This window comes from Solanum tuberosum, unplaced genomic scaffold (genome assembly GCF_000226075.1).
Source record: "Solanum tuberosum cultivar DM 1-3 516 R44 unplaced genomic scaffold, SolTub_3.0 scf00060, whole genome shotgun sequence".
Taxonomy (NCBI): domain Eukaryota; kingdom Viridiplantae; phylum Streptophyta; class Magnoliopsida; order Solanales; family Solanaceae; genus Solanum; species Solanum tuberosum.
Genome location: NW_006238985.1, coordinates 983,265 through 1,000,263, shown reverse-complemented (window position 1 = coordinate 1,000,263; position 16,999 = coordinate 983,265). Strand labels below are relative to the sequence as shown.

At 33.7% G+C, this 16,999-nt stretch overlaps 1 protein-coding gene and 1 long non-coding RNA gene across 3 annotated transcripts; one reads left to right on the top strand and one right to left on the bottom strand.

Annotated features, from left to right (window-relative positions):
- Positions 1 to 8,803: 8,803 nt before the first annotated feature.
- LOC102592545 (kinesin-4) lies at positions 8,804 to 15,975 on the top strand. Its single transcript, XM_015307532.1, is given in 18 exon segments — positions 8,804 to 9,112; positions 9,975 to 10,141; positions 10,238 to 10,381; positions 10,517 to 10,753; positions 10,832 to 10,903; positions 11,505 to 11,573; positions 11,755 to 11,970; positions 12,054 to 12,135; positions 12,211 to 12,306; positions 12,391 to 12,567; positions 12,653 to 12,759; positions 12,878 to 13,097; positions 13,152 to 13,308; positions 13,427 to 13,680; positions 13,763 to 13,926; positions 14,155 to 14,313; positions 14,764 to 15,278; positions 15,571 to 15,975. Coding segments are annotated over 18 exon segments (3,078 nt in total). The 5' UTR covers positions 8,804 to 8,994; the 3' UTR covers positions 15,695 to 15,975.
- LOC107060116 (uncharacterized) lies at positions 14,607 to 15,632 on the bottom strand. 2 transcript variants are annotated; one of them, XR_001473155.1, is made up of 2 exons: positions 15,547 to 15,632; positions 14,607 to 14,857 (listed from the first exon to the last, which is right to left on the bottom strand). It is a non-coding gene; the product is annotated as an uncharacterized lncRNA (long non-coding RNA). The 2 variants fall into 2 exon arrangements; XR_001473156.1 differs by lacking the exon at positions 15,547 to 15,632 and adding an exon at positions 14,992 to 15,082.
- Positions 15,976 to 16,999: the final 1,024 nt, after the last annotated feature.

Below are 16,999 nucleotides of genomic sequence, written 5' to 3'. Positions count from 1 at the left end.
ATGCGCGAGATACAATAATATAAGCGATGATACACTAATTTGATGTGCGAAAATGAGGGATTTCTGTAATTATAAACTTTTAAGGGATAAATTGTAATTTTGCCTTTAAAGTATGTGATTTCTGTAATTTGCCCTATATTTTATCTGTTGGGTACGGAGTGGCGTTGTACCAAAATCTACCCTATGTGATTCCTATTGAAGCATATACTTAGGAGTGAGTGTAGGGCAGACGATTTTAAATGGACTCCTCATCTCTTAGATAGTAAAATGCATATGTGATTTTAATAATTTTAGTTAAGCTTCAATATAAATATTATACATCGGGCAAGAAACAACAACTCAATATAACATTGAAATCTTTATCTTTCACCAGGTAATGATTTTACGAAACTAACTTGTTAAAAGTTTGGCATTTAAGCCTGCACCCATGTTAAAATATAGAACTCAACAATAAAAGATTTCTATAGGGTATAGCTAGTATGCATGCATATACTTAAAATAATTTTTTAGACTAAAACAAATTAAATGTAGCTTATTAAACTAATATGACAAATCATTTTAATTAATGCATGCTTAATTTGGAATAACTTTATTTTTGTCTCGAGAAGCATTATTTTTTCCTCACGCAAGGCTTTTTGAGATGTGTTGTATATATATATATATATATGTTGAGTTGTCCCTGTTAAGTGAATAGTGTTGATGACAGCCACATGCATTGTATAATTAGCCAAAAGTTTGGGACCAATTTTCATCTCTTAACTTTAATAAAAAGTTGGTTAGATGACAAAAATATATTTTTATATATAGAAGAAGTGGACCATGCATGTTGAAACTGAGTTAATTAGGATTGTGAATAAAGATGTTTTTCATTATCCTTTGATATAAATTGGGACCTTTGTCCTTTTAAAGGAAAACATCCCCATTGAGGAGGAATGAGGAGCATTGGGATAGCCTATTCCTTAGATTATTGTCACCCAACCTCTCTTTTTTGTCAGAGTTTGTGTCACTTAATTAATTAGTCTATTAGTTTTTGACAAGTCATTACCTAAAGTTGTCTATAGGAACTCCTACCTCTTGATATTGATTCAAAGTCATATCTAAGATGGAGCAATTCGACCTCTTGTCAAGTGCATTGAACTTAAAACTCTTTCTATGAGAAAAAAAGAAGGTTTACATTCCACTAAGAAAAGAAAACATCGAAATGAGAAGCTACAAAATTTGGAGTTGGGAGTCATTCTCATTCAATTAACATAAAATGGGAAGAATCATGTCATGTATTTAGTGGGAACCATTGGTTAGTTTTCTAAAAAATAATTACTCCTAACATTATTATTATTAATTTAAATAGAAGGATGTGGCCACTAAGTGGTTGATTCTCTGACTTTCTGCAACCTGGGACCACCTTAAAATGGACCTTGGTGATTAGAAAATAGTAAGATGTTTTAATTAATTAAAAGTAGTGAACCTTGGCTGGATTAATAGGTTTGTATTGAAACCACGTAATTAGCTAGAGAAAATTAAAGGAAGAATATATACTCCATATTGGTATGGCCGATTAGGGGCCGGGGTTGGCAGAGGAAAGGTGAAGCAGCACATACTACTACATTTTTTTCTTTTATAAAAGAAAATAAAGATTGTTTGTTCTATGAGTTGCCACTTTTATATATATAAGTATATTCCCAGCTTTTGTCGTGTAATGTATCACTTAAACTAGTTTAGTTATATGTTAATGTTACTTTACTTGTCATATAAAGCATCATTAATCCATCTTGACTTCACAAGACGCAAATCTACTTTGTATATTCCTCTCAAATTACAATATTAATTATACTTTTTGTGTGAATCTAGTAATTTGGTAGTTTATCTCTTTTTTTTTCCTCCCCCCACCCCACTTAAATTACCAGTTTTTCTTTTTTTAACTACTACTCTCTTTTTTTTCACATGCGTTCAATGGGAATAATACATGTACGATGTGAGTTGTCCATATGACGTCAAGTAGGACGTGCGTGCGTGTCTATTTTGTTCAGCTATATATAAATTTAAGTGTCTGTTAATTGTGCACACTCAAAGTAAAAGAGCGTAGATATCAAATGAAGCTAAATTAAATGTCATTTTTAACTTATTTGTAGAATGTAATTTTGTGTTGGACCATGTTGCTAGTTTCATGTTGGATATGATCATAAGAGTGATTATTAAGTAGACTTGCATTGTATGTTAGTCAATATGAGTCGGTTCAATGCTGGTGAAGGGGACGGTACATAAATAAGGTACGTCATGGTAGCTTTAAAGAACATGCATATCCTCCCTTACCCCTCAAAACCCTAAATTTGGCACACAACAGCGAGATTGAATTAAATTGCCAGAAGTGCAGAATCACAAAGAAAGAGCTATTTTGTGGAGCCCTTCTACCGTCGGCAGTCAGCAGGATCACTTGCCAAATTTAGCAGTTAGATCGACATCCGCGAATGTAGCCCGCTCATGGGCTACCGATTCAACTGAACTCATTAACTAACTTTTAATACGTTGCTTAAATATATGTACGTGTAAGAGATCAACAAAACTTCAATATAATATATATTAGTTTTTGAACTCATAATTTTTAATGTGCAATGAATTGGGTGATAAAAATACAAAATATAAAATATAAAATATGAGTCTAACAAATTAAAATTGAGAAAATATATAAAAATACTTGTAAAGGTAGGTGCGTTGCACGCACCTCCACATGTCAAAAAAAATATTTTATATATATTTTTTCAAAATAAAAAACCACCCACCCCAACCTTCATTGTTCCTCACAATACCACCACCATAGAATTCAGAAAATCCACCGCCATTCACCAAGTATTCCACACTCTATTCCTCGTCCTCTCCATTACCGCCGCTAGGGGTGGGCATACATACCGAAAAATTGAAAAATCGAATCGAACCGAACTATTTCGATTCTTCGGTGTTTCGGTTCGATGTTGGTTCTTTATTTTCGGAACTTCGGTTTGGAGTTCGGTGTAAGGGTCCCGAAACTACGATGCACCGAAGAACCGAAGTTTTATTAAATAAATTTAAAAATATTTAAATTATATTACTTAATAATACTTATATATTTTGACTCAAAATATTTACCTGGCCCATTTCAATTTTTAAATGACAAAACAGTAAAGTGTAAACCCTAAAGACCTAAAGTCTATGTTTTGAATGTGTTGAATCGTGTATCCAAAGAGATAGTGTCATTTGATGGTGTTGTGTTTTTCTTTTAAAAAAATGTGTGGACAAGTCTTTGTAGACCTTGTTTTGTGAGTAAAGATAAATGTTGCGTGCTCTTTACCATTTATCTGCATATGTTTGCTGAATTTGTCGCTGTATATTTAGTTGATCATTTCTGTAGCAACATGGGAGGGTAAATAATCCATCTAATTAACAAATCCTTTGGCATCTTTGATAGCAACAGAAACAAAATTTGAATTCTTCTAGTTAAAGAATCATCTATGCAGCGTCTTCTTAATTATAAATTAAACACATGAAACTCTTAACACTTTATCATATTCCCTCTTTATTTTTATTCACACCGAAAAAAACTGATTTAAAAATACCGAACTAAACCGAATCGAAGTAGAAAAAATCGAACCGAACCAATCTAGTTTGGTATGAAATATTATGCACACTTTTCTAAAACCGAATACCGAAGAACCGAATCGAAATTTGATTAAACTGAACCGAAGAACTGAACGCCCACCCCTAACCGCCGCCATCAAATTCACAACATTACCACCACTACCTACACCATTATTGCAACCATCAACTCCACAATACCCATCACCGATAATAATATCATCGGTCGCCGTCAACTCTATAATACTCATCATCAACAGTTGTATCGCCTCCTTTACCATTAATTTCATATTTCTTAACACCACCACTTGAAATCAACTCCAAAATATCACGCCATTGTTGTCAATTTCACAATACATCAATACCCATTTCCAACATCAATGATGTCAATCGAATTTAGCCACAATAAACGTCTGAAAACAAATTTATAATAAAATTAAAGAATTGTGGGAGAAGATTGAAATGGTGGTAAGAATGAAAATGGGCCCAGGTAATTAAATCCTTCATAAACACCACATCGAAATGAATATGGATGATTTTCCACAATACCCATCATCAACTCCACAAACACTATCGGTACGAATAATTTTATTTCCTCATGAACTGAAAACCGCCTCAAAGTGTTAAGGTATAGTGGTTCCGCTCTCTTTTACCACGCAATAAAAACCTCCAACAAGCTTTATGTCCTTGTCAAGGGAATCAAAATGTATTTTTTTTTTCATTCTTTATTCTAGTGGAATCGAAGAGATGGGGTGGGGATGGAAGAAGAGGAATGGAAAATGGTTGATTTTACATTCATGGTGGCATACCGTGGCTTTGCGAGTTTGGGAGAGTGATCACACTTTCCTTGTCATGTCATCAATTAAGGAGGTGCTAAATTCACTTGGAATGAGTTAAAAGGGTAAATAATTATCTGTAAGTTATAGTGTTAAAGTAAATTCTATGGACAAATTTAGGAATTTTTTTTTATGTATTTATTCAATTAAAATTTTGAATCACTTCGATCATTGGCACCTCTTATTTCTTTTCTCAAAAAACAATTACTGAGCACTTAAAATATTCATTCGATTTTGGAAAATAATAATGGCTATTTTAGGTTATTTATCCCTTTTTTTTTAAAGAAAATAATCTAAATTATTTTTGGCGGGACTTTTAGTAGGATCGTGGGTCCCGCTATTTGCTTGACACGTCCGACGCCGGCAGCCGGCGTGGAGGAACTGTGGGTCCCTTCTACTTCTTATGCGCCCATGTGGCAGAGCATTTTCTATCCGAAGCTATCAGCTTCGGCTCTGAGCCTACTTTTGAATATATTATCGACCGTTATTTCGACCTTAGAATAGTAAATTGACCCATAACTCTTTTTTTTTTTTTTCCTTCACTTAACTTCACAAAGAAAAATAGATTAGACATTTCAACCAATAGAGGATTGAGACTTCATGAGAAGAGAAAAATATTTGTAGAAAGTCCCTCTTATTAACTAATACTAATACAATAATTAAATGTGTTATAATTCATGTAACAATCTCAAAAGTTAGCTCATGAAATAAGAATTTTTATCGAGATCATAAAAAGACGGTTGATTACTCCATTCCACACTGACATGAACTTCTAACACCTCTCTTACGAGGTCGCGCCCAGACTTGCCCACTAGAGCTAGGTTCAAATGTCCTGTCCATGAAAAATTTCTCTTTAATTTGATTCCTGTCATGTCTGAGAAGTATATACCAAATAGATGAACTTTTCTAATTGCCTTGCTGGCTCGTTTGATTCTACTAATATGGTCTCTGTACAGATATGCAAAGGACACCTTTTTCACTGACATGCTCCCTTCCACCATAGCTTTGAAACATTTCTTTAAATAGTAAAAAACCATCATCTTCTTGTTACAGTAACTACTTTTTTTTAATTTGTTTCTAACCAATACGACAATTTTTTATTTATAATTAAACCATAATATATAAACATGATTCTTAATTTGGTATCAGCAGACAATTAACTTTGGATGTGCACAAGGAGACACTTAAACTTGTCCAAAATTGAACAATTCGTCCTACATGACACCCTAAATGGCAAGTTTATGTCCTACGTGTATTATGTCATGTAGGACACGTGTGTCTAATTGTTTTATTTTATACAAGTTTAAATGTCTACTTGTGCACACTCAAAGTTGAAGGGTCTATATAGTTATCCGCTAAAGCGAAGTTAAGAATTATGTTTATGTGTTATGCCTATAATTAATATGGAGTACATAACTTAATTTTATTGTGAATAGTAGTATTAATGTAGATGTTCAAATACTTCACTAGTTAAATATATTGACGTGTCTAATATTATATACTCGGCTAGATTTCAAGGGTCCTCTATATGATATACATAAAAATCTAACACTGTTTTATTCCTGGTTAGATTACTAATTTTCAAATATGTTATAACAGAATTAGTAATTAATAATATCAGTTTAAATTATTTATGCAGAAGGGTGGATCAATAGTATTAGGATTAATTAGTTAATTGGAAATAAAATGACAAAAATAGCCCGGAGTCCCTTAAATCTTTTTTCTACTAAATTAGATGGGGGTATTTTTGTAAATAAATAAATTATAATTAAAGATTATCCTACATGTTATTTTTAATACAACAAATCAAACAATCAATGAAAAGTAATATCATAATAAATAACTAATCTCGTATCAATTTTTCAATTTGGTTGAACATATGCAAAGACTTATTTGGCCCCTAAAAATACTCTAATTTAGTTTAAATGCCACCTATATTAACAATTAACTATATTGTTAACATGTTTCCACAGCTAATCTTCATAAATTTCAACCTATATTTTCTTTAAAAGGGATATAAGATCAACTAAGTTATAATATCCATTATATTGTGGAAAGCAAAAGGGAACCAACTTCCCTAGCTTTTTCTTCTCTTGTCAATCAAGAATATGACTAATTTAGGAAGAACTATTATTTCATGAAATAGGGTTTGGTTGATGATATAGACATTAATGTGGTGAAACTTTGGCTAATGATCATCAGTAACAACTGTTTCAAATATATACTTGAAAGTGATTACATATATGACATTTTCCCTTCTTTTGGCTAGTTAAACTATTTGTATATATTTCTACTTTTTGAATATGCATTGCACCTTTAATTAAATAAAGAGAAACAAGAATATAATTGTTAGATTTTGGAGATAGATCATGATGGAACTATGTTGATGAGACAATAATGAAATGATATATAAATAAATATTTCAATGTTATCCATGAACAAGGCAGGATTAAATGGATCCACAGTATTAAAATCTCACAGCTTAAGAAATGTCTAAAGAAAAATGGCTAAAAAGTAATCAAGTCTTGTACTAATTATTATACGACCACGTTATATATGTCTTCAAACATAAGTAAAGGCATCCACTTTTTATCCTATTTTTAATTCTATAGCCAACTTTTCTTTATCTTTCAAATAATATTTTGGATAAAACCACACACACACACACACACACATATATATATATATATATATATATATATTATTAATTAAACATTTAAGCTCCAATACATTTTATTTCCCTGGACTCCATTCATAAAAAGAGTGGACCAAAACTAAATTGCTAATAATAATAATAATGAACTTCTAAAAACAAAAACGAATAGAATATAATCTTCTATTATATTCATATTTAAGAAGAAAAATAAAAATAGAAACAACTAAATACTATAGCACCAAGAATAAGATTTAGCTAAGAAGAAAAAGAACTAAATAATAAATTATTTGATGTTTCGTGAGTTAAAAGTATATAGAGTATATGCATTAATAATACATACAATAAAATTAGAATATTCCACTATTACTAAGGTCAGTTATATGTATAATGAAGAAATTAACTTCTTTTAAAAAATTTCAAACTTCGTTTTCAAGAAAATTATATTAAGAAAGGGATATTATAACCTTTGCAAATTTATATGATAAATATCCGGAATTTAATTTTTATCTTCATTTAATAAAAAAAAAATTTCAAAATGACCTTAACTTGAAATTTTTTGTTGGGGAATAATGCTTGATGGACAACAAAGATTTGTCCAATCAAACGTAAGTTCTAAATTTGATGGACAACAAAAACTTTGCCAATGTTTTCTCGAAAGGAGAGATTATTTATCTTTTAAAAAAATTATTATGGATGACAAAAAATCAAGTTGATAATTATATGTATAACTAGGTTTTGTTTTCCATGCGAAGAAAAGAGGTTTGTGATATATTTTTTACCATTAAGTTCTATATCAATTTATTGTAGATGAATAAAATTGTGAGGAAGCAAAATTATATATTATTACATATGAAATTTGAGGTGATTAATCTCTAGATGTCAAAAAAATAGATAAAAGGGTTTAAAAGAGGACTAAAGTGTACCAATATTATAAATATGTAGAACTTTTAGTGCTTCATATAAAAAAGAAGAATGACTGTCAATTTAAATTCACAATAAGAGATTATTTAAGTTCGAAATGAGGTTATGATTAGGTCCTAGGATAATCTTTTACTCTCAAGATGAGTCGGACAAGAATACTTATGATTTTATTGATCTGAAATGAGCATTGAGCCGTAATAATTAAAGTAGCAAAATTTTAAAATTTATATATTTTGAAATGATCCTCGTTGAATCTATACATATATATATTATTTATTTATTTTTAAAAAAAGAGTTACAATTGTGTTTGGTCAAATCATTGGAAAAACATCAATTTCAGTATGAGAAAAATAATTTGCATGTAACCCATACAATATTTCTAAAAATTGACTTTAACTTCTACTAAAAAATAAAAATTTAAAAAGAAGCAAATGTCCTCTTTCACTTAGGCAAGAAATTAGAAGAAAAGGAAAAAAATACTTATAAAAATAAGTACATTTAAAACAAAAATCTATATATATTAAAGGAAAGAAAAGAAGAAATAGAGGTACCAATAGAAACCCGAACCTTTCGGCTCGGAATGTGGTTTGGTATGTACCTATAGTGATTGTGTGTTAGAGAGAGAAAGAGAAAAAAAGCGAAGGTGGCCATGGTGATTGCGGAGAGATGAATGAACTTAAAATACAAAATAAATTTCATTGGCCAATTTCATCTGACTCCAAATTAGAAAAGAAAAAAAGAAAAAGAAAAAATCAAACCCAGTTTTTCATCATAATTTTTTTTCTTCTTCTTCTATAACTGCCCTTCCATTTTGTTGTCGTTCTTCCGTAAAGATCCTTCCACCCATCTCTGTATATACATAATACATATATGTATATATACATACATACAATGCACAGATATATTTTTTGATTCATTGAATTTTTTTGATTCCCCTATCTTGTTGTTGTGATTTTTTATTTGTTGCATTTGGCAATGGGTACGGAAGAGGGGACTGTTCAAATTTCTGTGGCATCAGTGGTGGAGGAAGTTCTTCAACAAGGAAAGGGACTGAGCGACATTGATTTGGCTTCTAGGAAAGCTGAGGAAGCTTGTATGTATCTTTTATTCCTTTATTTTGCCATGAATCAATTCCTTTGTTTGTTGTTATGAATGTTTTATGTATGTATATTTCCAAGATTCTCGGTCTCCCGTCAATCATGAAACGAGGAAAAGAAGAAGAAAAATTCACCCATTCTCCAGGATTCTCGGTCTTTCTGCATTAATTGAAGAATGTTGGTTCTTTTTTTGTTTGAATTTTTTTTGGGATGGCGGTCTCGTGAATAGTCTAGAGGGAAGTGATGATACAGGGTTGAGTTGCAACTCTTTAAAGGCTAATTAATGCATACACATTATGGCTTAAATTGGTTGATTTTGTTCCTTACACCTGAAAGATAAAATGAAAATATGGAATCAACTAGGGTTGTTGTAGAGTGGTAAGTATTCCTTAATCATTAACAACAAGGTTTCGGGTTCGAGTTCCCCTGGGTACAAAGTTGTCTTTGCTAGGGATTGTTTTACCCCCAATGTGGGCGGATTCGGATTTAGTCAAACTTCAACGTGGGCACTGGATACTAGGTGGGTAACAGAAAAAAAAAATGAAAATATGAAGAACCTTGCTGAAAGTCAAGATTGTACCCTGAAATATTTAGTAGCTCGATTCAAATGATCACTAAATATTTTAAAAGAAAATGATATCTGAGCCTGTTCTGTTGAGTGGCTTGTGTTGTAACTAATGCATAAGCTGGAAAACTTTTATTTTTGAGCTAGAATCTTCAGAGTTTCTTCCACAGGACACATCTTTATCTTTTCTTCTTCAGATAAACCATAATGTACCTATTATAAGATAAAGGGTTTAAAGTTATATGCACTTATATTGTAAGTGAGAATGTTTAATTGGAATGTAAAAAATGCAGCATTGAGAAGGTATGTAGCAGCAGGGTGGCTCAGAAAGACAATTGGAGTGGTTGCGGCTAAAGATTTGCCAGCAGAGCCTTCAGAAGAGGATTTCAGGCTTGGATTGCGTAGTGGAATCGTACTTTGCAATGTTCTTAATAAAGTTCAGCCTGGTGCTGTGCAAAAAGTGGGGGTTTTGAAGCACCTTTTGATTCATCTCTTTCAATCTTTTATATTAATCAATTTCATCAAGTCAATGACATGGTTCTACTTTGCTAATTAGGTAGTTGAAGCACCACCTGATTCTGTTAATGTCCCTGATGGGGCTGCTCTTTCTGCATATCAATACTTTGAAAATGTCCGTAACTTCCTTGTAGCGGTAGAAGAAATGGGCATTCCCTCTTTTGAAGCATCTGATTTGGAGAAAGTAAGTAGATGATTTGGGGATAACTTTGATACTTGTTTGTTTCATCTTGTTAGTTGCGCTCCAAGCTAGTCAATTTAACACTTAAAACCACCTCTTGAACCAGAGCATGAAATGTTTTGTCGTTTCCTGAATTAGGGAGGGAAATCTTCCAGAATCATCAGTTGTGTGCTTGCATTGAAATCTTACTCTGAGTGGAAACATGGAGGTGGGAGTGGATCATGGAAATACAGTGGGAACTCAAAACCGTCATCTGCAGGAAAGCAATTTGTCCGAAGAAATTCCGAGCCATTCATGAATTTAATCTCAAGGACTTCATCTATCATCAACAAGTCTCCTGATAGCAGTGATGTTGGGCATGAAGCCCGTGAAATGGTTTGTAAGCTTGTTTTGTAATGTTTGGCATCTCAAAATATGTTGTGCGAACTAAATATCCTAATCTTTCATTTCCAGGTTAACCCAAGTTCCCTCCAAATGCTTGTTCACGATCTTCTCTCTGACAAGAAGCAAGAAGATATTCCATTTGTAAGTGTTCTTAGCTTGATTCCACGAGAGGGTTTGATATGTTTCATGTATTAAGCCCTTTGTCGCGTCAGTCGTCACTGCTACTTTGTTCAGTTGGAAGGCATCATGAATGATAACCATCTTTCTGATTGTGATTCCCAATAGATAGTTGGATGGAAAATAATCTGCCTGGCTCATAGAAATACACTTAATCTTCACAACATAGGCAGGGCTCTCATAATTAGCATATCTCTCTGGCTCCCCTGAGAGCGTAAAGGGTTAGTAAAGAACAGTAAATTTAGTCTAGATGGATTATTATAAGGTTTGAGGTTTATATGGACAGTAATGATTAGAAAGAGAAAGAAAATGTTTGGCATCACCCTAGAAAGATGTATTCTTTCAAGCCCAATGCAGTAGCAAACTACAATACTAGGTTGTCTGATTACTACAATCAGGTGCTCCCTAAGTTCTGGGGAATCTCTTGAGAGGAACATGGACTTGAAATTTTGGAATCTAGCTGACTTCTTCCTCTAGTATCCTATTTGGCTAAAGAGTTCTCTGATCAAATAAAAAAAAAAGTTGATCCTCTGCTTATCTGAAATAAGTTACTCATTTTGGACAGATTGTGGAGAATATGTTGAGCAAAGTCATGGAAGAATTTGAGCATCGGCTTGCCAGCCAAAATGAACAGGTTGGAGCTCTTTCATTACTGGTGTTTTTTATTTTTCAACTTATTATACAAGGCACTTCTTCCAACTTCTTCTTGGCTGACAGAACAGATTGCTCTGTTTAGCAGTTGAAAAATGCTGAAAGTATGTATCTGTCTTTTCTTGCTTAAAGTTGAGTCTTACATACTTTTGGTGATATGACAGTCAAAGACCTCCCACAAAGAGACAGTTGTTCCAACAACCGATGAATCTCCCCTGGAGCTTACATGTGAGGAGACACAGGTCGCAATCATCGAGGATGAAGAAAAAGCACCCGATGAGGGGACATGCGGCAGGGTAGACATAGATGATGATGGTGCATCAACAACACCGGTTGTAAGGCAGCTGATGCTGGTTGAACACCAACATAAAGAAGTACAGGTATAGGAGTTCTGTTGCAGATTTGAGAATGAAGTATGTTTAGTTCAACTGATTGATTGACATACCCTATTCATAATCTGTAGCAATTGAAATCTACTCTCCATGATGCTAAAGTAGACTTGCAGTCTCTTCAACTGAAATATCAAGAGGAAGTCAGCAATCTGGGTACTGCAAAATTGGACTGTTTCATGCTAATTGAGATTGTGACTAGATTTTGCAACTAAAATCTCTTTTGAATAGGTAAACATCTGCATGGTTTGGCTCACGCTGCTTCAAGTTACCAAAAGGTTCTGGAGGAGAATCGGAAGCTGTATAATCAAGTGCAAGACCTTAAAGGTAACAATTTTTACAGAAAAAAATTAAATTTTATTGAATCCTGCTATTAGATTATGATGATATTAACCACTATTCTTTGGACAGGGAACATCAGAGTGTATTGCCGGGTGCGACCTTTCTTGCCTGGCCAACCAAACAGTCTAAGCACTGTGGATCACTTAGATGACGGGAATATTACAATAACTACTCCTTCAAAGTACGGAAAAGAGGGAAAGAAATCATTCACTTTTAACAAGGTCTTTGGTCCTTCTGGAACCCAAGGTCGCTAAGTTCCCGATACTTTTCCTTTTTCGTGCACATTGTAGGTTTAGATTTTATTCTAACACCTCTATTTATGGCAATGCAGAGGAAGTGTTTGCAGATACACAACCTTTGATCCGGTCTGTTCTTGATGGCTACAATGTTTGTATCTTTGCTTACGGCCAAACGGGATCAGGGAAAACACATACGATGGTTAGGCAGTTGAACTTTATTACTGAACCCTTTAATCACATATGGATATCATTTGGTTAAGACTTGAGAAAAAAACAAACAACATTATGTTAATAGTTCTTAACTTCTTTACCTACAGACTGGCCCATCAGATCTCACGAAGGAAACCCTTGGTGTGAATTACAGGGCATTGAGTGATCTATTCAATATCTCTGAACAAAGAAAAGATGTTAATTCTTATGATATTTCAGTTCAGATGGTTGAAATTTATAATGAGCAAGTCAGGGATCTCCTTACCCCAGACGGAGTTAACAAAAAATATCCTTCTTTCACTTAACTTCTAAATACAGTTACTAATAGTTCCCTATCTGTTGGCCTCTTAAATGTTTGAACTTAACTTCTAAATACAGTAGAAATTCGCAACAGTTCCCAGAAGGGTTTCAATGTACCTGATGCAAATCTCGTTCCAGTAACATCAACTTCTGATGTGTTGAATCTGATGAACCTTGGGCACAAGAATCGTGCAGTGAGTGCTACTGCCATGAATGACAGAAGTAGTCGCTCTCACAGGTGCTGCTTATACATTTCTTTTTCCATTTTTCCTGTCTTAAGGGGAAAGGGTGGAAGTTCTTGCTGATTTAAGTTCTTTTCCTTTGTATCTAAAATTTTTATGTTTGCACATTTACAGTTGCCTTACAGTTCATGTTCAAGGAAAAAACATGACATCTGGTACGATTCTTCGTGGCTCAATGCACCTCGTTGACCTGGCAGGAAGTGAAAGAGTGGACAAGTCAGAGGTGCTGGGTGATAGGTTGAAGGAGGCTACACATATCAACAAGTCTCTTTCTGCTTTAGGAGATGTCATTGCTTCACTTGCCCAAAAGAACTCACATGTTCCCTACAGGAATAGTAAGCTTACACAGTTGCTTCAAGATTCTCTTGGTAAGATCTTGTGTTCTGTAGCCATAAAATGTTTAGTTCCTCTTATTTCTGCTATTCAAGTTTTTGCATTCCTCTTTATCAGGAGGCCAAGCAAAAACTTTGATGTTCGTTCATGTAAGTCCTGAGCTTAATGCTGTTGGAGAAACACTTAGCACTCTGAAATTTGCTGAACGAGTTTCTACAGTTGAGCTTGGTAGTGCACGGGCGAACAAAGAGGGTTCTGATGTCAAGGAACTAAGAGAACAGGTTTCATATTTGCCATATTTTTGGTTTTCTGTGAACTTGTAGGAATGAACTGCTTTTCACGTCAAGTCTATAGTTGATATAACTAAGAATTGCATTTGGATTTTAAATATACCTCTTACCGTTTCTAGTTTTTGTCAATTGCATTTGGATTTTAAATATACCTCTTACTGTTTCTAGTTTTTGTCTAATTTCAAATCAATCAAACTACTAGTTTTTCCCCTTCCACAGATTTCCAGTCTTAAGGCAGCCCTAGCAAGGAAGGAGGAAGACCAAGGGCGCCGTCCACTTTCCAGATCAAGTACTCCCGAAAGAGTCAGAGTAGGATCTTCTGGATCTTCTCTTTCTTCTAGTTGGCATAGTATGGAAGATGTTAGTGGTAACATAGAGGTATAGTTTTTTGTATTTTCCTCATCTAGCTTTTTCCCTCGTATAAAATATATTTATTATTTTAACGCATTTCAAATTTTATGCTTCACTGCTTGCACATTGTAACTTTTATGATCTAGAATAGAAACACACCAATGACAGTTGCTCAAGAGTTTCATTTTGCTTAAATCACTAACCATTCTAAAACCTTGAAATCATTTAATAGTATTTTAGATGTAAAAATGTTTTTTGTTTTTAAAGATGTAAAATGTTATTATGCTCTGATTATCTCTCATGTTTCTCTGACTTCTGGATAATTCAAGTCTCTTCAATTTAGTAAGCAATGATGCTAAGAAGAGTCTTCCCCTTGTTACCTTTCTAATTACAGAACAAGCAAATGTATTTTTCTTTCTATGCAGTTTACTTGCACTGGAAGCTCAAAGTTGTTGATGTTTTCAAATCTTTTCTCAGGTTAAGAAGAAATCTACGTCAAAAATGAGAAGGCGAAGCTTAGATCCCAAAGACTTCCAGACGAATTCTCCTCCGTCTCCACCAGGCAATAATCCTGTATCAAGGGAAGAGGACAGAGAATCAGTTTCTGGTGATTGGGTTGACAAAATTATGGTGAATAAGCAAGATGGTCTGAGTAGAAGTAATTCCTTAAGAGGATGGGAAGAAGAAACCAGGATTTCACCTGACCTGTTATATAGGAAATGCCCACCTGATAGTTCAAAGGTGTATCCAGAACAACATATAAACAAAGTTGCAGGAAACAAAAAGGAAGGCCAAGACTACGAAGCAAGTAGGACTCGGTCTGAAGCAGGTTCCATAGATGATTTCGATGACCTGGAAGCCGCAACAAGTGAGTCTTCTGAGCTTGAATACGGTTGGCAACCGAATCCTCAGAAGGTTAGTCAGACTCCCAATGGACTGGGATCCAAACTCAAAAAACCTAGTCCTAAGCAAGTGAAGAAGCCAGAAATAAGGTATTGTAGCTCATGAGTGCATTTAACTTGTTATTTTTGGGTGTGCCTCATCTTTATCCATTCTCCATTAAGTCTGTGTCTTTCTCATCTAAAAGCGTAAACTGAACACTTTTATCTGTTTATTAGGTCTGCAACATGAATAATTGTCAGTGGACACATGCTTTCTAAACCTTTAGCTTTTCTATATGCCAACTCAAGGAAGAGAACCAACCAAATATGTCAAATGAAATAACATGCATTCTGGTGTTTATCCACATTTATGACTAACCTGTTGCTATGTAAATCAATGCAGGAGCTTGATTCCTCCACCACCAACCAGGAGACTTTCTAATGGGTTAATCTCACCTTCTGCAAAGATGGGAAGAGCGGCGGCTGCCTTAGAAGGAAAGCGAAAAACAGCAAGTGGGAAGTGGTAAATGTTCCTACTTAGCTGAGTTTGATGCTTAAGCAATCAAAGATGTGTATCTTTTTTTTCTTTTTTCTTTCTTTGTCAATCTTTTGCTCTGCATTCTTTAGAGTGAAAGAGAGCGGAGGGTATGGCAATAACTTCAGTTGCCAGCTTTTCCTCCAGTGGTGATGAGTTTTCAGTTGTTTATATGGTTGTTGGCTTGTTCTTCATTTTTTTTTTCCCATTCTTTTGGACTGAGGAATGTAAAAATGCAGAAAATGAAAAGAACTACTAATAGAATTACAGATACCAATACATATGTTTAGGATATGTGTGTCTCGAAATTCAAATGTTGTGATTTAAGACATTGGAAAGAAGAACAAAGAACGATAATAATATATACATTTTGAAAAAAGATTTGATGACCACAAAGGAGTTATCATTTCTCAGAATGAAGCATTATATGTGCACATATTCTGTTTTTAGGTCAAATGTATCCTTTCGGATAACGTTAAGAGTACTCAGCTTTGATGTTTATTGCTCAATCTTATAAAGAAAATATTAGATCATGATCTAAAAGAAATGTTATTTACTAAAATAGCTGTTGGGAAAAAGGACTACTGAGGCCAACTGAAAATTGGTATAGCCCAATATATATCCCTTTAATCATTTAGTTTCCTAGTGTGCCAGCTGAAAAGAGAAGTTGAATATTGGCCAACTTGTCAAACTTCACAATGTTAAGTGCTTATCAACATGACATTTAGGGGTACAAAGAATAATAAGTATAACTAATATATGTATTTTCTTCTTCTTCTTCTTTTTGGTTGTTGTTGTGGGTAGGGCAAGAAATCCTTGGTGGATGAGCTAAGATTTTGTTGGTATGTTGAAACAATTAAAATGAAAACATGGTTGGAACAAGCATTAAAGATGACTCATGTTATCTGGTTTATGTTTTTGGGTCCATTTGCCAACTTTACAAGTTATTAAACAAAGTTGGACTTTTTCGTTATTTCCTAAATGAGGACTAAAGAACTAAAATGGGGTGATTGCTGAAACTAAAATCAAATGAATTTACAATCTCAAAGATGAAATATATATGAACTGGTAATTATTATTAGTAGTATTATTTAGAGAGCAATAAGCATAGTACTATGTAAGATGATTAAAGATCTTTTCAAACCCATTGATTACAAGTTGTCTCTTGGAGACATTAATTACATTAATTGTACAAGGATGAATAATATGTTGTCAAAATCATGAGCCACTAGCTAGCTAAAGGATTGGTGTTATTATTTGTTGCATGGTCCATATATTTATACGCATGCACATAAAA